Raw genomic sequence first — 25678 nt, 5'->3', positions numbered from 1 at the left:
TTATCATGTGGCGCTGCCGCTAGCCACATGTGGCAAGTCACAAGAATCAAGATCCATAAGTAAATCATACATTTGTTGTTAATACTAAAATCAGCCACCACAAATCTTACCAAAGACTCAAGAGTCAAGAGTGAAGGGTTGTACTTATAACTTAACAGTGTCACTCCATCCATCTGACACGATGCTACAACCATATCGCTCCCAACAAGCTCTCAAACCCACAAGCTCCTCTTGAATATACCTCACTTGGTTTGTCAAGTGGGTAGTTCTCAAGGACTCGGAATTTGCTGGTTGTAGACCTGCAGCTCCTATTGCGGTTGCTGCCACAACTGAACGACGGAACTTTTGGTATGCTGGACATCGAGCTATGTTGAAAGCAAGGTTGCATTGATAGAAGAAATGATGCTCAGCTATTTGAGCCTCTTGCTTCAACTTTGGAGCAAAGCTAGCATCAAGGGTGATTTGGCATCTTGGCAGCTCTCTTCCCCTCTATCTTGTTGTTGCAGCCTCGAGATGAATATGGGAGGATGTTGGGATCCTCTCATGACCCACAGCAACACTAACAAAGCTTGATGAATGTGGAGAAGCCACAACATGCGAGGGACCTTCATTTGCATTGACATTGGGTAAAGACTCACCAATGTTAGAAGACTCCGGGGTGATATGAACTTGGGAAGAAGCCCCAATATTACTTTGAGAAGACACTTGAACTGAGGTTCTTGTTGAAGTAGAGGCCCCTCTTTTCAGCGCTTCCCTTTGTGTCCACATGGTTTGATAGCCACGGTATCCAAATGGATAGGCTCCCTTCTTTCAGTACAACATGGATGCACCACTGGAGCTCCTTTCACATGATGAGATTAACCGTATCATACGGTTAGACCTTCTCCAGCTTCACACATCTCGAGCTTGGGGGGGGGGGATCAGGAGTTCCTCACTAAGACCCAGTTCTGTCATGACCACTTTTTGAGGATATCGGAGCATGGTCTCATCATCAGGCCCGAGTACCTCGAGGATAGGAGAGTTTCACACGCCTTGCAGATTGCTATTGGACAGATACGAGTCTCATCCCATCAGCTGCGGATTGAGGTTGGGAGAGCGACTGGCATACCTAGAGAGCAACGGGTCTGTAGACTATGCATGAGGGAGGAGGTCGAGACAGAGGAGCATTTTCTTTGTGTTTGTCCGGCCTACTATGAGATATGAGGGCAATACCACTGTCTCTTTCAAGAGGGGCTCGGCTTCGTACCATTCACAAGGCTGATACATTTCCCTGACCAAGTCTACATTGGGCTCTACCTAATTGAGATGCGGAGACACAGAGACTCCCTTGTGCGGCAAGCCAGAGATCAGCTATAGCCGATGTCTCAAGACACCGAGCCAGACACGCGTCATTGACTTTTATGCTTTCGAGCCAGCGCCAGATGGGATCAAGGGGGAGAAACTCGAGGAGACGAGAGCACTATGGATCAGGAGTGAGACCCATCATCACCACGATATGGATGGATGACAGACGCGGAGACCACACGACACGTAGGGTGGCCAGAGCACGCACGATTGAGGTTTGACCTATCTCAGCCCTCCTCAAAGGGGACCGCTAGAGACGAGGCATTACTCTTGATGTAGCTCATCGGATACAGAGATTCAGGAGTGCGCGCCCCCCGCCACCGCGGGAGATAGCCCAACAGACACAGATACGTGAGCTATTTGCATCACATCAGAGGGCCATTAGGGAGCCGGGATGTATAGAGCCTCCACATGTACTTGGAGCTCTAGTTCTGAACAGGTGATTGCCCTCCTTTTTCCTACTATGCTTTGTACTAGTTGTACTAGGGTTTTTATTTTTGCATTCTTATTATCTAGCACTCAGCAAGGCCTTAGTGTGCCCTTGGCTTGTATGGGTTACTTTTATCTTGTTTCTTGTCTCATAGACCCGTGAGGTCTCCTGAAGACGTTAATACAACTCTCTCTCTCTCTCCTTAGTTCTTGATGTCCCATGGGCCCATTTTGGTCTTTAGTGGACAATAATACACTTTCTTTCTCTCTCTCTCTCTCTCTCTCTCTCTCTCTCTCTCTCTCTCTCCGTGTCATCTCCATCTCCACCCCGTCAGCTCCTGTAGCCCTCTCGTCGTTCAGCTCGTTAGCTCCCGTCAGCCTCGTCCCTCCCTCTTGGTCCCTTTCGTCCCTTGTATCTCTTGCGCCAGCAAAGGGTGGCGAGAAGCAGAGTCACCAGTAGGTCTCGTAGGTCGGGAGAGGAAGGGCGCCGTCATAGCCTAGTCAGACCAGCCTGGGGGGGTCGCAACAGCAGCAAACCCTAACCTTAGACTGAGCTGAGCCCCGAGCTCAGTTTGAGGTGTTAGATACAGCAAAAGGGCATCCAAGTTATTCATAGGCCACCATGGAGTTTCCAAAGGTGAATTCTTTTGCCACAACCCCTATCAGTAAACCTTCCTACTCCGACGTCCCAACAACACCCAACCCATACGCATTGCATTACAGGCGGAGGATTAGCTCATACCCACAGGAGCAGATATACATTCTAAAGCCGGAGGTCAAGGAGCTCAGACTTATGGTTGCAGCTCTCGGGAAGAAAGTAAAGGAGATGGAGAACAATGACAAGCAAGAAATCATCTAGGAAGTACTACAGATACACAGAGAACAAGAGCACCTGCACCGTAGTTGGTAACTAAAGTTCAGGATATGGTTACCAATCAGGTCAAGTCGATCAAAGAGGAAATCTCAGCAACAATGGACAATAAAATCAACAAAAGTGAAGGTCAATGATTGCTTTTTGCTTTTGAGATCGAGTTCTTGTTTTAATATGGAGGAGAAGAATGTTTCCAAACGTCCATCAAGACTTCTGGTTTTAGGCAAGGCTACTGAAGAGTATGACTCAGCTGTATTGTACATAATCCTACTTTATCAACTTGTAATTATTTTAGCAATGCAATGTGACCCATTTCTTTCAAGTTGGTATTGTTTGGACTAGGTTTCCTGATATTGGGTGTCTTGTCGTAAGTGAAAAGTTGTTTGAAGAACCTTTTGACGATTCCAATATCTATGAACACATCCTCTAGGCTTGTTTTCTAACATTTCTACATGATGCGGTTTTTTTTTGGGGCTTTGAGGTTTCCTGCAATCAAGATTAAGCTTAAAGCTCTGACAACATTCTTTGCTTTTCACTTGATTAGTTTCTGGAGTTATCATTCTTTACTTTTGACTTGATCATATTCTTGATAGTTAAGACTAGAGGTTTATCATATTTTTCTCTTTTTCAAAGTTAACTATGACTCTTGGAATGTAGAATCGTTATAGTTCTATAAGCACGCTCACAGACCCTTTGGTCTTTTGAAGACTTTAATAAACTTTGTTTCTTTCTTTCTTTCTCAATTGGTGGTCACTAAATAGAAATATACCTGGCCGGGAATTTGCAGGTATGTAAATGGCATAAGTGCGATACTCTCCAGTAGCGTCCCTGCTATTGGTAGCCTTCTGTCTCCTTTGTACTTCCAGTTTTTCCTTGACAAGGTAAAGCTCAGTCCACCTCAGAAATAGAGTTTCAGGATCTACTTGCTCACTGCTTTGCTTTTAGGTCATCTCTTAACACACTTTCTCAACCCTTCAATCTACCTCGAACCTCCATCTTTTTCCCTTGCTTCCCTTGGTTGAAAGCCCATGGTGGCCCCCTTCTCTTGCTTTCTGTGGCTGTGGGATGGGGTGGATGGGACCTTCATGCGCAGGCATGCACACATATTTATAGATGGACCCGAAATAGAAAATCTTTTCTGCAAATTAGTTCTGTAGGTTAGGATTTTAAAGTTTGCACAGAGGTTTTTTTGTGTTGTTTTAACATGTGCTTATGCAGTTGGCAGCATCTTTTGCTCCACGGTTCCATTTCAATATTTACAAATGCAAACGAATCTCTGAGACGGGGGCACAACAGGTTTGGACAAGATTCAATTCTGGTTTATTGGTGCTTGGTCAGTTCATATCTACTGGAATGATTTCCTTTTCTGCTCAGTGAATATTTGCGGCCTTTTGGGGGTATCCTAGGCTAATTTCTTTGTGTGATTCAAGATCACAGAACGAATCCGGTATACAACAATCCAAAAGTTGAAAATTGAGTTGGCAGTTGTATGTGATGTCTTTTTGGATGCCTGAATGTGTACTCATTGTTGTATTCACACAGTGATATAATACATGCTGTCGATTTGCGTTAGTGTGGCTTAAATGCGTTGATGTGTTTTATGTATCTTCAAATGAGTATGCATAAGTGCAAATGTAACTGTTACCATGCTAAAGTGCTTGCCTTCAAGAATTATTTGCGCAAATTGGAAGATAGATACCCATGGTCTGGGTAGTATATGGTATCTTAATGGATTTGCAGAATAATTGCTGTTATTGTGTGGTTGTAGCTGGACCTCAGGGATGTTTTAATCGAAGCTATGATTATATATTAATATAAAATCTTGGCAAAAGTTTTCAAGATCATTTTTTAAGTTTCACAATATTAGTAGAATATAGTACCTTTTTATATTTTTTCTTTTGAATTTTGAAGGAAAAAATGTAAATCCTGGAGAAACTTTAAATTTTTTTGCATAGAAGTTTCAAATCCTGGCAAATGTTTCAAACACTTATTTTTATTAAGGCATACAGACTTTCGATGACAATATAAAAGTTTAGAATCATCCATGTAGCTGGTTCTGTCGAATTGAATGTGTGAGTCATGCCTTCAGGGATAGGGCCTTCTTAAAGCTAATGTAGGATGATACTTTTCCTGTTTTTTAAAGTCTTGTTTCCTATCATGTAAGGTTTCATTCTGAAAACAATGGCAGCACTTCTGTGCTACATGGAAGCACAACTACAAGATGTGCTTTGTCTCAAGTTATGAAAGATTTCATTCAGAAGACCAGTGCAGCAGTTATGTGTTACAACAATAAAATGTTCAGAACTTCTGCTCCACAGTTCAGAGTTTTTTAGTTTTTATAATCTATGGTGGGAAAGTTACAGGGAATGATCTTTTGTATGTAGAGTACTGCCAAGTTTTAATTGTTAATATTTTGAGGTCATCACTGTGTTCTGTAATGCGTTTGAAGTCATTTGACTCCTGGTGTGTGGTAGCTGGTGTATTTCTAGAAGAAGCATTTGCAGTTTTCAAGAGAGTAGATTGTTGATAACATAATACGAAAAGTTTCTAGCTGGTGTATTTCTAGAAGAAGCATCTGCACTTTCCAAGCGAGTAGATTGTTGATAACATAGTACAAAAAGTTTCTGTAGAGCTTCACCTTCCTCCCACCTTCCCCTCCCCTTACGCTTGACTGTTTGCAGTCTGGCTCAGGTTCTAGCTCACTGCCTACAATAACCCTTGATCAGACACTAAAACCAACATCTGAAGTCTACCAAGAACTCTTCTAGCCCTTCTCCCATATTGAGTGCAGGGTGTTAACAACATCCAGCCAGACATTCAATAAAGTAGCTGTTGGGTGAGTTTAGTGGTCACCGATCGCCAGACTGCAATGGGTGATGCAAATGTGCCAGGCTATAATGCTTGTTCATCCTTTGATAAGCGAGAGGGATGTGTGAGTACCGGTGTGGCTTGAGTGATTTCCTATCTAAGACGTGAGCTCTCATTCACCACATAGACAAGGGAGCATGCTTCAGCCTTGAAAGGCTTAGTCGCCCTTATGAGCCAGACAATGATGCCCATGCCATAAGTATAACATGTGTGGTGTGCGACGAAGATAAAAAATAGTCCTGAGCGTGCATCTTTAAATATGCTCAGCTGACTGACAATGCTAAATAGACTTCTCAAAAGATCGAAGGGAGCAATTACCTGTGCCATTTGTCCCATCTGCTGAAGCCAGGGGCCAATGGAGAGTTGCCTATGTACTACCAACCAAAAGAAATAGGATATTGTTTGTGGTCTGTGGCTGGACTAAAGTCATGCCTAGGATATGGCGGGCAAAGCTATGGTAACCCGCTCCAGTAATCAATATGCCCTCCTCGAGAGTCATCATGGAGATGAGGAGAGATGGGGACGCATGTGAATGCAAGTGGCATGCCAGAAAAACGGCATTAGTTGGGACGAGGGCCTGCTCTGGTCTGAACCACTCTCATGGCTCCCACTGGACGTCTCGCAGTGAGCAGCCAATAGAGTCTTCCACTAAGACTACTATGTGATTAGGTTGGTCCAGATCTATAGCTCATCAGCCCACTCCACCTAAGTCTCTGCTAGGATGTCTCTTTCAAGAATAAATTTGCTGCATGGAGCTACTGCTGTAAGGGGTGTCCTAGGAACATTGGAATGTCATGGTTATCTTTCACTCACGAGGGGACCCTTACTCGAGAGCACTGGCTCTACCAGTGCGCGAGGGCATCCTCCTTGGTAAGACCTATGCCCTAATCTTAGCTTTCCAACGAATGACACCTTACAAGTGCGGGAGGCTACTAAGTCTCTCCTCCATGTCTAGCCTTGTAATCATGCTCCAGAAACCTAGGGACCGCCCCTCCATATGTCGGACTGTAGCATGCTACACTAGCGGTTTTCACTTTATAAACTCCCTCACAAGAAAATGCAATTGGGATTCACACTCACCTCTAGAGTATCTTATTTGAGGCTACTCTGATTGGAGTATCTTATTTGAGGCTACTCTGATTGGAGGAATACATGAGAATGATATGACATGATGATCCTTGCCAAGGTGCTCATGAAGCCTCCTTTATGTATGGTCTGGTGCATGACAAGGAAGTAGTTTAGATATTCATCTATGGTCAAGTGCGTGACATAGAAGTAGTTTAGACATTCTGGACCAACCAAAGAATCAAAGGCGACTCCCTTAAGTGTTGGGTGTTGGAAGCAATGGAAGCTAAAAAATGGAAGCACAAAGGAGAAAAACGAGATGCTGTAATAGATTGCTGTAAAACTGAAGTGTGGAGGCTCAAGGGAGAGCCAACATAACAAAACCCTAGGGCTAACTTTCCTAACGGGACTAAGTGTCCTAACTGACCTAGATGGTACATAAACTAACTGTACCAATAGTCCTAACTGACTATAACTAGGCCTACAATGCACATATCAAGGTATAATCTATGGATAGCCCATGAGATGGCCTACAAACCCCCCTCCATGGTATGGGATGAAGTATCCTGGACATGGCTCAGGATACCTAAATATCTAGTGTCATGGTTGCACATGTTCGTCCCATAGGGATATAGCAACCTATGACTGTACAGAGTACAACAGATCAAGTTACAAAAGATACTAAGTTTAAAGCTTGCCGAAAAGCCTCAAACTCAGGTCGAGGTAGAGCCTTCGTAAAAAGATCTGCCAAGTTGTCTTCAGTGGGAACATAAGACAACTTAATATCACCTGTTGATAATCGCTCTCTGACATAGTGATAGTGAACCTCAAGGAGCAGTCTGACTTGCACAAAGATCTATAAGTAGCTTTCAAAGCCAAACACACTCCACTGTAGCTGTAAAAGCTGCTCTGTACTCAGCTTCACAGTGAGAAGTAGCAACTGTACTTTGCTTCTTGCTGAACTAGGAAACACATGAAGTACCAAGCATAAAATAGTTGCCACTATGTGACACACGAGTGTCAGAACAACCAGCCCAATCACTATCAGTAAATCCATGCATGACAAGTGAAGTATCAGCCCCATGAAGAAGGCCCAAATGTTGAGTGCCTTTAAGATATTTGACAACACGCTTCACGGCATGCCAATGGTGCATAGATGGGCTGTGCATATATCTGCTCAACTGTGAGACAGCATACTGTAGATCAAGTCTCGTATGGCATATGTAAATGAAACAACCAACTGCCTGCTGATAGAGAGTGACATCACATGTACCGCTACCATCCTCAAAAGAGAAGTGAAAACCAGTCTCTAATGGTGTGGATACTGGCTTACAATCCTCAAACTGAAAACGCTACAAAAGCTGTCCAATGTACTTGGATTGTGATTTCAAAATGCCCCCCTCACTGCTAGCAAATTGGATGCCCAGATAGTAGTGCAGAAAACCAAGATCAGACATAGCAAATGTCTGCTGCAAATCAATTTTAAAATTTGCGATTTGCTGAGAATGTGTCCAAGTCACAAGCATGTCATCCACATAAAGGACTAAAATCAGCAAATCTGTCCCACGCTTGCGGATGTAAAGGGTAGCCTCTGTAGTAGGGTTGTTCTGAAAGCCAAGTGTGAGCAAATGAGTATGAATTCTCGAATACCAAGCCCGAGGTGCCTGCTTCAATCCATAGAGGGCCTTTTTCAAGCGGCATGCCTTGCTTTCAGAACCTTCAACCTCAAAGCCAGGAGGTTGGGAAACATAGACCTCTTTTTGCAAATGCCCATGAAGGAAAGCTACCTTAATATCAAGTTGATGGATCTGCCAATGAAAGTGGGCAGCAAAGGCAATAACAATGCGAATAGTAGTGATCTTGGAGGTGGGAGCAAAAGTCTTCTCAAAGTCAATGCCATGCTGCTGAGCATAGCCCATAGCAACAAGATGGGCTTTGTAACGGTCCACTGAACCACCAGCTTTCCATTTGATTTTGTAAACCCACTTAGTTCCAATGGCATTCTTGCCATGAGGCAAATCACACAACTCGCAAGTGTTATTTTGATGGATAGAATCCAATTCAGCTTGCATGGCCTTCATCCAACAATCATTCTGAAAGGCATCTTGATGACATAAGGGCTCTTTATTGCATGGTGTAGCAACCAAAGCATAAGCAACAAAACTAGCATGCTCTTTCCAAACAGCTGCTCTCGTACGGGCTGGCAGAGGAGTATCTTGTTTGCTGTCTTTTAATGTGTCAAGGAGCCAATAGGGTACCTTTTTGGGCTCTTGAATTTCTGCTCTTTCTTGGTCAAGAGCCCTGTGCAAATGATCCTGATCAATGATAGGCATATCAGGCTGAATTTCTGGCTGCACATGTGGCTGCAAATGACCAACAGATGGAGGAGGTACAATCTCAGATGGAACATCATCTCGAGCATCGGATGGAAACAAAGGCATCAAGCTGTCAAATATGTCAGGGGTATCAACAATGGGCTTGACATCCCAGCAAAGACATAGTGGAAGATTCATCAAACACAACATTCCAACTGACAAAACACTTGCCCGTGTGGGACTGATATAGCATAGTCCTTGCTCTCTGAACTATACCCAAGAAAAATGCACTTGACAGCTTTATAATTCAACTTAGTGCGTTTCTGTGAAGACACATGAGCATAAGCTAAGCATCCAAAAGTCCTCATGTGGGAAATGTGAGGCTTACGACCCGTCCAAGCCTCAAAAGGTTTGATAGTCTACAATGCCTTTGTAGGACATCTATTCAAGATGTAATTTGCATACATGACCGCATCCAACCACAACTTATTAGGCAAATGTTTGCCTTTCAACATACATCTGGCCATTTCAATCATTGATCTATTCTTCCGCTCAGCCACGGGATTCTGTTGAGGAGTATAAGGCACCGTGCATCGATGATTGATGCCACGGGAAGCCAAAAAAACAGCGTACTCCTTCGACATGTATTCACCCCCCTGTCTGTATTAAGGTAAGCAATGTGCAGGCCACTCTCATTCTCAGCCAAGGCAATACAGTGCTTGAAGCATGAAGAAACTTCAGATTTGGATTTCAATGCGAAAATCCAAGTGTAGCTGGTGAAATCATCAATAATAGTGACAAAATAGTAGAACCCCCCAGGAGCTGCAATCCTCATGGGTCCACAAACATTACTATGAACTAGATAAAGCTTGCGCGAAGCACCAACTCTCCCATCCTTGGGAAACGCAGCACGGTGCATCTTACCAAGGAAGCATGTTTAGTAGGCATATGCATTTTGGGAAGATCCACAACCATATCTTCCTTATATAACTTCACCAGGGTTTCAAAATTGAGGTGTCCAAACCTCTCATGCCACAAATGAGTATTTGCCATGGTAGAATCAAGAGCAAAGGCATGTGCATCGACAAGTACAGCATCATCATCCAAACATCTGTCATAAGCATCAAGTCTATAAAGACCTCTAGACAATGTGCCAGTCAAAACCATGGTAAAGGCATGTGTAGCATCATACACTGCACACCTCACACCATCAAAAAGAACCTGAAAGCCACATGTAGCAATGGCTGAAATAGAAATGAGATTCTTATGAATGCTTGGAATATAAAGCACATGCTCTAGAGTAACAATACCACTAGAGACAAAAGTAAGAGCAACTTGCCCAATACCTTTCACGGTATATGATGCATTATTGGCACATGTGACACTACCTCCCTGAGATGTAAGCTCCAATGAGCTGAATAACTTTCTACATGAGGAGATGTGCTTGCTAGCGCCACTATCAAAGAACTAGGCATCACGAACATCTGAAACTGCCATACAAGCATCATGAACATCGGGATTATACTAACATATAACCAAAAAAGCCCAATGCTGGTCTTGTGCGAAATGAGCGGACTCATGTTGATCTTCTGCACTAGAAGAACTAGATACTGCAAGACGAGACTCTTTTTTTTTCTTTTCAGATGCTATGCGCTTCGTGCATTCAGAAATATCATGCCCAGGTTTCTTACAATAATTACATCTCTTCTTATTTTTGTTATCCCCTGAAGAAGAGGCACCATGTGAATGATCAGCATGGGAATGAGAGGGTTTTCCAGTGGAGACCTTTCCTTTACCTTTGTGTTTATGATGGGTAGCAAATGCTTGATCACTAGCCATAGAAGCATTGTGATTCACACGACTTTGCTCTTCCTGAAGAACAACCAGTTGGTCAAATGAGAAATGATTGGCATCACCCCCTGCAACCAACCTCAATGTAGTAGCAAAGCCTTGATATGAATCAGGCAACCCATCAAGGGTATTAGAAATGAGCTGAGAATCAGGCATAATCTCATCAATGTTGTCCAATTGCTCTTTCAAATCCTTCACATTAGTGAGATAGGCATCCATGTTACCACCTTCATCAAGCTTCAAATCTTTCAACTGCATGTGGAGATAGGCAACCCTCGCTTCATTCTGCACCTGATACAAAGATGTAAGCTGATCCCATGCTTGCTTAGCTGTCTTGCAAGACCGGATATGAAGGATAATAACCCGTTTCGTTGAAAGAGCAATCAAGGCATGTGCTTTGGCATCACGACCATCCCACTAAATTTGCTCCTGTGAAGGAGGCAAAGCACCTAGAGCAGGAGGTGCAGGTGTCCTAGCAGTAGCATTAGAACCATCACTTGAAGACCCATCACCTGAAGAAGCAGAGGCTGTAGGTGTAGCACTAGAAGTAACAGTGCGTGTAGGTCTGACCTCAGAACTTGAAACAATGTGCCATAGATTCTTGGCAACCAAAATATGTCCCATCATGTATGACCACATGGGATAATTGGTGCCATCAAGCTTGTCATCAGCCCAAACAAATCATCTTTGCCACCAGAGATGGTGCTGAAATACAAGACAAATGCACCAACTGGCAAAGCAAATGAGAGAAAGGCAACCTCTCAGAATGAAGTAACAAAAATCTGCCCAAGCTTCAAAGCTTATGCCTACAAGAGACTCTGCTGTCCCAAGGTGTACCTGTTGCAAGAAAAATCCCCAAAGACAACACGAGGCCTTCCCAAAATTCAAATGAAGCAGAAATTGGAAAGAGCCAATGCAACAACAGCTTACCCAATGATGTAGCCCGAAAGAATAGCAATGAAGGGTTCTGAATGCGAGCAAATGAGGGCTGGCAATGAGAATTACAGCAAAAGAAAGTGCTGCTGCGAGGAGGAGAGCACTTAGAAATGGAGAGACAGAGATCCAATGGAGGAGAACTCGCAGCCCAAGGCAAAGGGATGCCAAATGAGGAAGAATGGGCTCAAGGAGTGGACTCCATATCACTTCAACACACTCCAAATGGCTTCAACAGCTGGCACGCAGCTCGAGGCAGCTCTAAAATGCTGGCACGCAGCTCGAGGTAGCTCCAAAATGCTGAGAAATCTTCAAACTAGCTGGCACACACTTCGAGACTGAGCGTACAGCCCTAAATCTGAGTTCTGCAGGTCCGTACAGTGTTGTGACAGTTCCATACAGTCATAAATGCAATGTACGGAATCCGTACAGCATTAAATGCAGAAGAAACAGTCCGTACAGTCTTCAGCGGGCACGCACAAAAATTGATGCAACAGGTCCGTACAGGGTGTACAGGGTGTCCGTACAGTGGCGCAACAGGTCCGTACAGGGTGTACGGACCACACGTGTGAAGTTCCCTGCAATAAATGCAGCTTGAAGCTTCTGTACAGTTCCGTACAGAGTATACGGAATCCGTACAACTAGGTTTGCTGCAGAAAAGTGCTGAAATTTGCTCCAAAATGTGTCTCCTTCGCAGCAGTAAGGGCTCCAAAATGCAAACTCCTCGTGCCAAAATCAAAGTTCTCGTGATGGAAAAGCTTGGAGAGGCCTCAAACACTTGTGGGAGTGTGAAAACCAGCAAGACCAGCAGGAATGAGGGCTCCAGAGGTTGCCAAACAGCTTGGGAAATCTGTCAATGGCTGAGGGAAAGGATTACTGAAGTGTGGAGGCTCAAGGGAGAGCCAACATAACAAAACCCTAGGGCTAATTGCCCTAACTGGACTAAGTGTCCTAACTGACCTAGATGGTACATAAACTAACTGTACCAACAGTCCTAACAGACTATAACTAGGCCTACAAGGCACATACCAAGGTATAAGTGGCATCTATGGATAGCCCATGAGATGGCCTACATTAAGTTCGAGTGACATCTAGTTTGTGATTGGGATCCTTGCCACATATGGAGAAGACAAAATGGCATCTCTCCAATAGAAAGAGGATCGCCCAATCTTGTCCTCTGCAAACCAAATGTCTACGGGTCCATCTCAGCAACAAGCTTTTAAGCTGCTGCACAAAAGAGGCTTGCTAGAGTGTAAAGATTTAGGATGCCAGTCCTTGGGTCTTTGAATAATATTAGCTAATCCAAACTACCTTGCCAACTATCAGCTCTCCTTGGACAAACATTTATTATTAGGTGGTTGATAAGAGGGGACATTTGGGGTGTATTGAATTTAGGATTGAAACATATGGGCGAAGAGAAAGCTTTAAGGCTTTAAAGTGTTGTATGCCATATAGAAGGATTGGAATGTTTGTGGGGAAACAAAATTTTAAGTGTGTCAAAGATTTCTATGTTTTTCAGAACAATTGCAAAAGACTCATATCGAGAGAGAGAGAGAGAGAGAGAGAGAGAGAGAGAGAGAGAGTCTTGGTTCTTCTCATGGCATGTGTGTATGCTAAATATGCAAAGCAAAGGAAAGGCGTGTATCATCTCTCGAGACAAAAGCATTTCTGATAAAAAATGAATAATTGACATTTGGAAAATTCATAGAAAATCTCAACTAGGAAACTATTCTGATCAAGATGAACTCTTGAAGATTTTTCACACAAACGTACTTTTTTGGGAAATCAAGTAAATTTGGACATTTTTCATTAATGGCTTGATTGCAACAAACATGCTTACCAATTCTAGTAAAGGAACTTTTTAAAATAGAAAGTAATAGCACCGTTTCAACTCCACTTAGGAAAAGACCAATAGTTAGAACAAAAGATATACATTATGAACTATGCCAAACAACTGTAGATAGGCTAGTCTTCCAACTGGTGCTTCAAGGACTCTACCCCTCATATGTTCTTCAAACCACATGCATGCTTACATGGGTTATGAGCTGAAAATCCTGAGCATGCTTCTATCAAAAAGTGCTACTATTAATGAAGTAACAATTAAAAGATACCTACTGCAAGCTCTTAGCTTCATGCTCTCGAAGGTCTCTGCGATTTTAAAGCAAGAGGTTTCTTTGTTGCTATGCATTAGTAATGGAAAATCCTTACACTATTCATTATTATTTTACTAGTGCCAAATCAAGAATTTAACTCATGGAAAACTAGGTGCCATAGTAACTCCCAAATATGTAGTTCAACGATAAAGTTTCAATTCACTGCAAACTAGCTGCTAGTTGAACCTGCAAACTGACATGATAACTGATACTTAACTTCACATATAAGCTGATGCTATCTGAGCATGCTAACTGATGCTTAACTGTGCATATAATCTGATGCTAACCAATCATATTAACCGATGCTGAGCATATAATCTGATGCTAACAAAGCATAATAACTGATGCTAGTTAGCATACTAACTGATGCAACTGGGCGTGCTAACTGATGTAAACTGAGCATGTAATTGATGTGAACTGAGCATGCTATCTGATGCAAACTGTCCATATTGACTGCTGCTAAACAGAGCATACTAACTGATGCTAACTGACCATTTCTTACTTAAACTTCTAGCTAATGCTAACTGTGCACATAGCTATTGCTAACTGAACATAATTACTGAGCTTCTAACTGATGCTAACTGGGCGTTCTAGTTGATACTGGCTGAGCAGACTAAACTGACGCGAACTGAGGGGGCTTCACTAACCTCCAACCAAAGTGTGCATGGAGGAGAATGGCTACATTTGGAAGATTAAGAACTCATGCAGAGTTGAAGCGCCTGAAAAGAAAGTGAAACCAAGCAGAGCTCAAAGAGCTGGAAAGGATTGGGGACTCCTTAAATGTTTCAAAGAAGAATTGAACGATGTTTCTGAGTATCTGTAAAGGAATACTATTTTTGGAAATTTGGGATTCTGATTAATTAAGTATTATTGCAAAGGAGTCCCAATATTGACCCCTACGTAAAGTATTAATTGCTTCCAATAATGTGTTGGAGCATATCTCTAATTTCAAAGTTCTGCTATGCTATCTTATGCTACGCACAAGAAGATGCTTGCTCATTTGAGATTTTGTTTTTGTTTTTCTTTGTCTTTTGCAGCCTTGTTTAGAAAAGATCTTGTTTAGAAAAGATCTTAAAAGAGCTTAGCTATATATCTTTATAGTAAGTCTCCCTTGTCTGGTAGAGAATAGAATCCTTTCTGACCGAGGACAAAGTATTTTCCAGTTTGAAAGATTTGGAATTAGCTCCAAGAGCCAGGATGGCTAAAAGAAAAAGCTATGTAGGTCTTGATCACACCTAGAGGTTCCCTTCGTCAATAACGAAAGTAAAACTAGACCACAAGTCTGTGAATGTCAGAGTCTTTGAAATGCAAAATAGTATGGTAGCCGGGTGTGTGATGAATCCTAAGAGTAGACTTTCACAAGTTGTGACATGAATATCCTTGATGACTAGTAGGATGACCGGTCTCGATAAAGGATTGTACTGCTTTGTCAATGATTTGTTTTTGGGTAAGGAAACACCAAGGTTTCTTGGGAGTGCATCCAACTATATCAGTAAGTGAGAGCCAGGCCATTGAACCCCAAGTAATGAAGAAAGGGGGCTGGCTGTGTCCCTTGTCTTACGAATAGGAAGGAGAACCCCCACTCCTTGTCTATGCAGCGACACGCTGGTGGGTTGCTGTGTCGCTCTCTCTGGGTCTCAGCTACATCGTCTCCTTGGGGACTACTGGTCCGTGCTATTCGACTGGAAGAACTAGGGGATCACGCTTTGAGTGGAGTCTAGCTGAGCCCCCCGATATTGTCTGTGTCAGGAGTACCCACAACAGACCAGTAGGGTAGCCTCAGCCTCTTCAGGGATCTAGTGAGGATTCACCTCCTTTAGGTAGTCTAGTCTTTTTGAAGCAGACCTTTGAAGCATGATGTGATCATCTGAGATGTTAGTGTAAAAATAATGGCCCTAACATGAAGGACTCTATCAAACGTCACTGGAGTCTTCGTGACCACTCTCAAAGAAGCTCCAAAGGTGGGGAGGAGTTGGTGATAAACGTGAGGAAGGATCGAAAATCTGATGAACAAAGAGGTGCCCCACCAGTCCTACGTCTATTCTCCCCTATTGGGTCTTTTACAATTCTAGTACAATTTTATTTGTATACAATTCGTGCACTTGCTGCAGCACTATGGATTGAAGATTATGAAGAGACCCTATCTTTATATATTCGTGACATAGACCCTATCAGTGTTTTACTTGGCAAGGAGTGGTTCTACAGTAGAAACCCCGCAGTGGATTTCATATACACACTATCTATTTTTGTTTTGATGGACGACAAATCAATCAAATCAATGGTCTTGTGGCCAAGTTTTGTAATCCTCGGTTATGTAATAAAAACAAGTTTGTTTTGTTTCAAGATGTTTCTTATTACTCGTCGTCGTCTTTATTGTTTTGCAATATGGTGGAAGTTTTATAACATCTAAGTGAGCCTGGTTATATTGCTTACTCATGTTTCATTGGACCTCTTTTTTCAATCATCTTAGTTATTTTGAGAATGTGTGTAAGCCAAAAATGCCTTTTTCTTTCATGTAAACGAAGCGAATCATGTCAGTTCTTTTGAGAATGTGTTTAAACCGAAAATGTCTTTTCTTTCCTGCGTAAATGAAGCGTTGCATTCAGAAAGGGCTACATTATGGTTCAACGTATTGATTACATTATACTGTTTGTAGATGCTGCTGGATACACATGCTGTGAAAACATTACTGCTCGAAGTCCCCTCCCTTGGTGGGCAGGTTAGTAATGCATAAACTCTCTCCCCATTTTTTCTTATCTCACTCAAGAAAGTTGAGAATTTACACCAGTATTTACAAGTGAGATGGAAAGCTATATCTGTTTTGGTAACCTCATTCTTGGTAGATGCAGAATGCTGCTTCTGGAAGCTACAGCAAATTTGTTGGCCGCGAGATGGGCAAGGCTGAGGCTCTGTTGAAGGTAATGCACCTTGTCTATTGAATGCACATGTTCTTGCACACAATCACATTTGCCAAATATAAAGGAGGCACCTTATGTTTGTAGATATGAAAGGATCTTATAACACTAGGTGAGCCAGGCTAAAGCTCTATTTAAGGTAATGCACCCTGTGGTATTAGAGCCACTCAGCCTCCATGAGCCTCCTTGAGCCAATTCTAGCCACGTCATCATCTTCTTCCTCACACTTCTCCATTTTTTCCTCTTCTGAGCAGAACTTCCAAGCGCTTGTTCTCCCACTGTAGGCGACCATTTTCAAAATGCTTTGAGCTATAGAATACTCTTGGTAGGGCGAATTCCCACGTCCAAGCAATTAGTGAAATATTGCCCCAGTCGCCTGTGCCAACAGTTTCTTCAATCGGCGAACTTTTGCATAATTCCGCGTGCTGGAGTCATATTTCGTCAATTCCTCCTAGCAACAGTTGGGCGACCCTATGAGCTAGCTCCAGTTCAAATTTGAGCCCAAATGCTTTAGTATTCGAGGAGAAATCGACGAAAAACCAGTCGAGAATGGTGCACTTCTCACAGACAAACTGACGCGGCATTGTGCATTTCCTTGCTAGCGGATGATCTCTGGTACAAGACCTTTCTTTCTACATAGAAAGCCCTCTCAAAGCTACTTGCTGCTAGCCAAGTTGCTGCTATCTTTGGTTGCTATTTTGGACAGTTTTAGCTTTGAAAAGGTTAACCAAGTCAAAAAAAAAATTGGGACTTTTGGCCTTGACTAAAAGTTTTCAGTATATTGACTCTTCTTGAGCAATAAAACTCAGTTATGGAACTCATGGGTGTCATTATACTTTGCATTTATGGAGATGACTTAGTGGTCTATGCAATATATCTTATGATGGATGCTCTTCATAGGTTCTCTGCCTTGGCTTTGCCTAAAATGCATGTAATGGTGAAAGGTTATGTGCTTCACTTTAGCAGTGATTTGATGAGCATAGATATGAAGATCAAGGAAGACATTATGTGCCTCAATGGTGATCTACTAGCTATACTAGCTAGTGATTCTTTTATGGAGATATGTTCTTGGATGCATGACAAGAAGATTATGAAGTACAATACATCAGAAGGTCTGATGATCAAAGGACATGCTGAAGACATGATGATGATCAAGTTTGATACTCTAGGTTCTCCTAAAAAGGACAAGAGAGGCATCCCCAAAGAATACCTTTCAACTTCAATAAATTAATGAAGACATTCCACATTAGGTTTAGGGTTTGTGTGTGGTCAATAAGGGTTCTTTGCCTTGGGATGTCCCCCTCAAATGATTGTTAGTCTTATGTGAGTTTTACCTTCAGACCTATGGGAATTTCCCTTGCATAGTCATTGCTATCTCCCAATTGTAAACCAAAAGACCAAAGTTAGAGTGAGATCATGTTGGGATGAGAATGCCCAAATGAGTCTACTGCTGGTGCAACTAGAGTGACTACAAGGTTGTGGATTATGTGTGTTGCCACTAGAGGTGGGCAAGCCATGAAGTTTCTCATGGACTACTGCTAGGGTTGAGGTCATCAATTTGTGGGGAGGTATGAAGGACAAATTAATGTAATGGGATCATACTAAGGGTCATAAGGTCTATGGTTGTGAGTGTGTGAACACATGGTGTGTGTAGGTGTGCCTGAGTTAGGTGTGACTGATGATGTGTCAGTTAGTAGGTGTGATTGAGTGAATATAGAAGTGTGGTGTGTGATTGAGAGATTCTAGGAGACATTGGTGGTCTTCTTGATTGAGATGATTGTGGATCTAGATTTTACCTTCTCATAGGCAGTTGCCTACATGTACTCCATTCTATGAATGAATCAGTTGCTAATTGCCTTCATGCTTGTGCCATTGTCTCTACCTCTTGTCTACCTCCATCATGCTTCCATGCTTGCTCCAACACACCCTGTCTATTGAATGCGCATGTTCTTCCACACAATCACATTTCCCAGATATAAATATGAGACTAGTACAAAAATTGAAAGATAAGTTTAGGGACTATTTATAGTATCATTTTTAGGGATAAAAAAGCCTGAAATATTATGAGACAACTACATGGGATCAATCACTGAGGTTGCTGATGGGTCCTTCTCAGAATATTTCTATGGGATAGAGAATTCGTCCAGATTTTTGAACCATGTTGGATCCGTCTTGCACCTTCTAGCACTTCTGTTTTTGAAGGTTAAATAGATGTTTCTTGTTGAAAGGTAGTTTGCCTCTTTGTGTTGTCAAGGTGAAGTCGGTGGGTGCTTTACATTTTGCTGTTCGATGATTAAACAGATTAGGCTCCCCACACATGAGCATACATACACGTTTGGATTTATATCTCTTGGATACACATACTTTTATTTGCATACTACTATGGGGAAGTAGCATATTTTCAGGGTTGTGCCCTAAGTTGGCCGAGGTGCTGGCCTACATTACCGTATGCTTCCCTTCTCTGAGATATATTGAATAAATTATTATGTGACAATGTCATGAGACATGCTGCATATCAGCATTGTTGTCAATTTTCTAAATGGCAACTTGAAGGGGACTGGTGGTTCTAACCTATATAGCCTTCTCCTTTAGTGCTAGCCTTCGTCACAGCAGAGTTTGCCCTCCACCTCCGGAGTGCCAATAGAAAGTCAGTACGAAGACCTTTGTATAATTAGATGCTCAAGTATGTGTGGGTGTGTGGATTTGTATGTGTGGGAGCATATGTTTATACTAAGGTTTACACGCACTTTTGTGGGCCGATGATGTCAGTGGGGATGTCATAGTAGCTAGTCCCTGCTATGCGTGATGGAGTTTATGGTTTTCAACCTTATGAGTTGTTATCATGAGATGGAAACTGCACTGCGTTCTTTTTTCAGAGGATGAGTTTGGGCATGTTCCTGGATTCATATAGATATATATTTGGGCATGTTGATTAGAGAACATATGACTATCATTTTTTGCATATCTTTCCTTTCATGATACTAAAGACTGTGAATTGTAGTGAAATATTGCTTGTGAATAACCTTTAACTTGCTTGTATTTTGTGCTGCAAGCACCACTACCATGAGTTAAAACCGCTCGTTGGATCGCTTCTTAAAAGTAAAAGCTTCCTTTCAAAGCAAAGAAGTCTATCTAAATAAGGAACTCTTGATTTGTATTTTTACTTCTCCCTCACTTGACAAGATAGGCTTAAACTCCATTTTGAATTCTCCTGAAGTAATGGATTCTCTCCCTCATTTTGTGAGAAGAATTTGGAAGCATCTAGTAGTAGCTTGGAAGTATGTAAAAACTTTAGGACAAAAGGCTTTCAACTATGGAGAGATAGGTAAAAGACTTTCAGAGCATTCAAAATCTTCTATCCTTAAAGAACCTTGTTGTTGTAAAAGTAAGAGATTCCAAAGCTTTATTGATGCTGATTTAGGACATGTAGTCACAGCTGATACCTCAATTTTGCTTTCTAGTAACCTAAGAGACTTTTTCATGAAAGGCACGAAATTTCGATTGTACTCTTTTAAAGAGTATTGCCTTTTAAAAGCTATCGATAAGGGAATCTCAAAGTTTGTTTTGCAATTAGAAGAATGTTTAGGAGTTAAAAATATCTTATCAGAATGGAAAGGGAAGATTTTGAAGAAAGTTGCTTTGAAACTAGAAGAAGTCCCTTCGGTTAATTGCTCAAAGAAAAGTAACCATCTTTCTAAAGAAGAAACTCTTCTCGAAAATTCCATAGGAATTGTCATTTCTTATGTGGACAAATGTTCCAATAACTTTGTTTTTATTTGCAAAAAGTTTTACTTAGAATGTCTCTTGAGAGAAGTGAACTCGTCTGTCAAAACTTACGCCCCTGCCTTAGTTTCTCAAAAGGATTTGATCTCAAAACATCAGAGTTTTTGCAAGTCTTCTAGGTTTGTTTACAATCCAAGCATACCTTTTCTTTGTGCTGCTTGGAAGTTTCACAAAACTCCCAAAAAGCCAAGATTTATTGCAACTGCTTGTGAGACTACTTTGAGGGATGTCTCTAAATGGCTAAGCTACTGCTTCAAAGCCATGTTGCCTAGTGTCCATGAACTTTGGAGGGCAGATGTCCCCTCGCACTCAAGCTGGATTTTAAATGACTCTCTAGGAGTCATTTCTGCTGTAAAGTTTTTTAATTCCTCTCGAAGCATTCAGGAAAAAGAGTCTCCTATTCTCCTTCAAACCTATGATTTTACCACGCTTTACACAAAAATCGAGCTAGAAGACCTGAAGTTTAGAATTAAAAAGCTAGTGGCTGAAGTTTTCAAGCTGAGATTTGACAAAGATAGATGCAAAGTGCTAAAAGTTGAGAAAACATCCTTATGCTTTGACTTTTGGTGGCTAAAAAATAAAGATCATGACATAGGTTCTAAAAAGAAAAGATACACAAAGGTAGTAAGTGTGGAAGATGTTTGCTCTTGGATAGATTTTCTTTTAGATAATCTTTACATTACAATAGGTGATTCTTTGTTTTAACAAGTTATAGGAATCCCCATGGCACTTATTGTGCCTTCTTTTGAGCAAACTTTTATCTTTTCACTTATGAATTTGAGTTTATGCAACATCTTATTTCTATCAATACCTACCCTATAATTTTACATAAGCTTAGTCAAGTTAGGCGTTTTATAGATGATTTATTTGTACCAAATGTTCCTAACTTTCAAGCCTTTATGCACAAAGACGCTAGAGCTTTTGGAGAAGGAATCTATCCTCGTGACTCTTGTGAACTGAACTGCATTTCAAGAGGGGATTCTTGTGTTTCCTTAGAGCTAAGACTTTCTCAATCTACCATAGGATTAGAGGTTGATATATACGATAAACGTGAACAACCTGAATGTAGTAGTTTACACATTATAAAAATGCCTCACATTGACTCAAACATTTTTGATTTGGCAAAATATGGAGTCATTTCTTCCCAATTCCATAGATTTTCTCGCCTTTGTACAACTAAGGACTCTTTTATCACTCAATGTAGTGATTTGATCACTTTATCATTACACAAGAGGTATAATCCAAGGAAAATAATGAAAAAAGTACGCACATTCTTAGATATGAAGTCTTTTATCTATGGTGTATCAGCCTTAGGTATGTTTAGAATGATTGAACATAAGCTGAAAACAAAAAGCGGGGAGCTGAATAGCCCGTTTTTCTTTTAGTTTCAAAAGAGAGTTTGTTTGAGTATGCTTGTGCTTTCTAAGTTAGAAATGTATTTTTGCCTCTTTGTAGAAACGATACATAAGTGTAAAGGGCCATTTAGCTTTTTATGTTTTAAATAAGAGAGAGAGTTTCTAGTTTTTTGGAAGATTTTGTTTCTTGACTTGCTTGTTTATTTTTGCTTAGTCACCTGCTTCGTTTCTTCTTTATTTCTTATTTTCATTCTCTTTTGTTTATTTGACGTATTTTAGTAAGCACTGGGTTTGCCCAAGAGACTCCGCGGGTCTTTAGAAACCTAGTGTAGCTGCTTATGCTTGGGCACTGACGACGACATAAGTGTTGCTTTGCTTGCTAAGTATGTCTTCCTTTTGTTTTTCATAAAAGTTTTTGTTTACCTCTTTTTTCTTCTCTTTCATTTTCTCTTTTATATTCTTTGTAGATTTTTGATCTTTCGAACAACAAAAAATATAAATTTGTATGATTGGACTTATTCTAGTCTTACAAAGGTATATCAAATGCATGAGGTAGGTGCTATTTTGGGTTTAGCTGTCGCTTACAATGCGGCCCTTAAAGGTGCCATCTACGACAGGTGGCCTGCGTATGTAAGGATCTGCCTTTTGTCCTGGAAACCAAGTTAAATAGTTAGAATTAACCTGCAGCTACCTTGGCCTTTACTGCCCTTCTTCTTCCTGCCTTTTCGAGAATCTGGAAAAAACATTGTTTCTATGTATAGGACCCGATTAATTCGGTACTCGATCTTTTATTCGTTATTGCATCATTGCCAGGCCTATGAAGAGCCCTAGTTCAGTACTCCCTGCCGTGGATGTGAGACTTTTTATCAAAAGCTGATCGGTGATGTTGTGTCTGCTCTGGAGTTTGACATTCCATGGCTTTTCATCGTTAACTAGTTAGAGTTTGAGCGCTGTGAATTCCTGTGTGCGCCCCCCCCCCCCCCGCCCCCCAAAAAAAAACAACAACAACAACAACAACAACTTACCAGCTATTCTTTTCCCGATTGCGCATCAATCATAAATTCTGCACAGAACAAATGGTGACAGTCTGCGTCGGATTAGATCACTGAATTAATATGATGTGTACTACACGTTTTCCTGCAATCTCGGCTTTGTCTTTTGTTATTTTGTCTAAGGATTCCAGGTTGTTAACATATTCCTGTTATCTGTGCAGGTGATTTTGTCGCCAGTGGAGTCGATTGCAGATACATATCGTGCTTTACTGCTAGAAGGGACCGCAGCAGACTTTCAAAGAATACTTGACTTGAAGGTTCTCAGCTCAAAGACTCAGTATTTTTTGGTGCTTTTGATTCTGCTAACCTGGAACTAAGGGGGAAATTTGATATGCCAAATTATCTTACTTTAAAGCTTTGTTGCCCATTATGTTTAAAACTAGCTTTTTTGGGAGGACCAAAGTGGCCAATGCCTTTCATGATATGCTTCCTCTAATAAATTTCTGATTTGTAGGGTTTAAAGAAGTCAGAACAGCCACCTCTTCTTGATTATTTCAATCGGCGAGGCACAAGTGGAGTAGCTCCGGCAAGTCCAATGCCTTCTGTGGCTTCTCCTGTGGTGTCTTCACCAACGCCTCCCACATCCATCACTCCATCTGCGGCCACTGTTGCCAGTAGAGAAGCCATGATGGCACGGGCAGCTGCCCTTGGAAGGGGAGCTATGGCACAATCTGCTGCTGCTGCTGCTGCTGTGTCCAGTACAGGTTTGAAGCGAATCTTTGCTTTGGCTGAATCTGCAAAGGAGGGAGCTTCGAAAAAGGAGGGGACCTTTCGGAAGCTATTCAACAACACATGAGCTTCCAGGGAGGACACAGTTTGCCTTCTAAGGCACCTTTTCTAATCATTGATTGCCATCTGTCGAAAACTAATGCTTACACATACAAGCCATGCTTGCCAGAATCGCCCTTCTCGGTGGGGCCTTCGCAAGAAGAAACAAAATAAGCACATTCACAATCCCCCCATGCACATGATCGCGTACAATTGCCCCTATGGAAGTGTGCACACTGCAGTTGCTGGCTAACTGCAAGAGGATTTCTCACAGGAACGTTGGTTGGTGGAGCTTGGTGTTCTGGGCTAGTTTTCAGCATGTAAACAAATTCAATTGAGGTGTTCGCTAACAATGTACTGCAAAGCTATGTTCATAGGCGAATCTTCTGATCCGAAAGCAAGTGGTGTTTAGGCTATAGCAATGTTTTATAACAGTAATGTACTCATGCTCCTCCCGTATTTCAGGGATTTTCAGGAGTGGGTGTAATAATGTATCTCTTTCCAAAATACTTTGAATATATCTCCTCAAGTAATTCTTTTGCCTCCTTGATTGCGGGTTGAATTTCAAGGTGTAGTTCAACATTCATCTAGGCCAGTTGCAAGAGAATATCTGCAACATGCTTCACACCTAAGATAAGTTGAACTTTCAAATACAACAAACACTATTACAAAGTTAACCTTTCAAAATCATACAGCAAGATGAGCCTTATTCCTTGGGATATAAGACCATGGAAACCTTGAAATGCCAAGAGACTTTCAATAACCAAAATCTAAATTTTTAGTACTTTTTAAAGCAAAACTTTTGGCATCAGAGGGAGCCCTTCTCACAAGAAATTTTCCTTTTTTATAAGCTGCTTTTGTAGGCCAAACTTAGCTATGTAATCATTTTTTTGGTCCCAGATAAGAATCACATTGCTTGTTGCATGTGATATTTTGGGGGAAAGGGGGATTTGGGTGGTTGATGTTATCGAGGCTCAGACAAAAAGGTCACCTTCTTGATCATTGCTCCGTTTGTTGAAATAATAACGGTTAATTCGGCCATAATCATGGAAGCTGGAGGCTCAGTTATGGTGAAGCGGGAAATCCGAGGGCTTGACAATACTTGCGGTTACTTGGGGGCTACCATTGTTTGGGTCTATGTTTATGTTAAGCCTGGCATTAGTGAGATGCAAAAGGGGAGTCCATAAGAGGGCCTAAATGGCAGTGTCCTTTGAGGGACACATGGCATCAAGTTGATTGCCACTTGGTAAGTGTTGGATTCAGGGGCATCTTGAAAGAATGTAGAGAGAGAGAGAGAGAGAGAGAGAGAGAGAGAGAGCCTGACGATGGGGTTCTTGTGGAGAGAACAAGATGAGCACCTTGGAAGCCAAGGTTGAGTGGTGAATTAAAGAGAGCCATCCTTTTGATGTTACAATAGCACTGCTTGTTAGGATGGGGAAAAGGAAAATGGTAGAGGTGAAAGAGGACGATAGAAATTGGGGGAGGCATTGCAAAAATTTTGCACTCGAAAAGGGGCCTTGTAAGAGATCCCTTGTGGAGATATGGATGGATGAGAGGTGTGTGTTTGAATTTAAAAGGGTGTGTGTTTGGGAGCTTGGGATGTGACATGATTCTCCCATTCAAAGGGTCCAAAGTTTGATGCAACTCTCCCACTTGTGTCCTCACGTTGGTATCCTATTTTTGAATTGCAACCAAACTTGGAAACCAAATTTTCAAGCAAACATTGAATCGAATCTCTTGAAATCAAACCCTCCCACCCAACTACTACCTTGCTTCCAACTTCGGCATTTTCCCCTTACCTCTTCTTCTTTGGTGGTGCCCTTCCTCATCTATAGAATCATAATTTTGAATCTTTTTGTTCTTTTCTTTGTCACTCCTTACTTTGGGTGGACTTTCCCATCATGATCCTCGCAATTCTGTGCGCTGCGATTTTCCTCCCTCTCCATCTTTTTGTGAGTATGTATGTATGATCTCAC

The 25678-nt window shown here is 41.7% G+C and overlaps 1 protein-coding gene across 10 annotated transcripts in view; it reads left to right on the top strand.

Moving 5' to 3' along the window:
* HIT1 (Membrane trafficking VPS53 family protein) overlaps positions 1 to 24237 on the top strand; it is a 152348-nt gene extending 128111 nt beyond the window's left edge. For 8 of the 10 annotated variants that reach the window (XM_087374060.1, XM_087374065.1, XM_087374062.1 and 5 more), the window contains 6 exons: positions 3432 to 3525; positions 3863 to 3940; positions 16486 to 16548; positions 16673 to 16747; positions 23096 to 23191; positions 23389 to 24237. In XM_087374060.1, the coding sequence (XP_087230186.1) occupies positions 3432 to 3525; positions 3863 to 3940; positions 16486 to 16548; positions 16673 to 16747; positions 23096 to 23191; positions 23389 to 23730 (748 nt within the window). In that variant the 3' untranslated portion in view covers positions 23731 to 24237. The remainder of the gene's footprint in view (positions 1 to 3431; positions 3526 to 3862; positions 3941 to 16485; positions 16549 to 16672; positions 16748 to 23095; positions 23192 to 23388) is intronic. The other 2 variants (XM_087374068.1, XM_087374066.1) reach the window with 1 other exon arrangement.
* The last annotated feature ends 1441 nt before the right edge of the window (positions 24238 to 25678 follow it).

Source organism: Dipteris shenzhenensis, chromosome 4 (assembly GCF_047967505.1).
Source record: "Dipteris shenzhenensis isolate YYH24624 ecotype China chromosome 4, Dip_SZ_1.0, whole genome shotgun sequence".
Taxonomy (NCBI): Eukaryota; Viridiplantae; Streptophyta; class Polypodiopsida; order Gleicheniales; family Dipteridaceae; genus Dipteris; species Dipteris shenzhenensis.
Note: the sequence above shows the minus strand (reverse complement) of the source record. Positions and strands in the feature narration are given on the sequence as shown.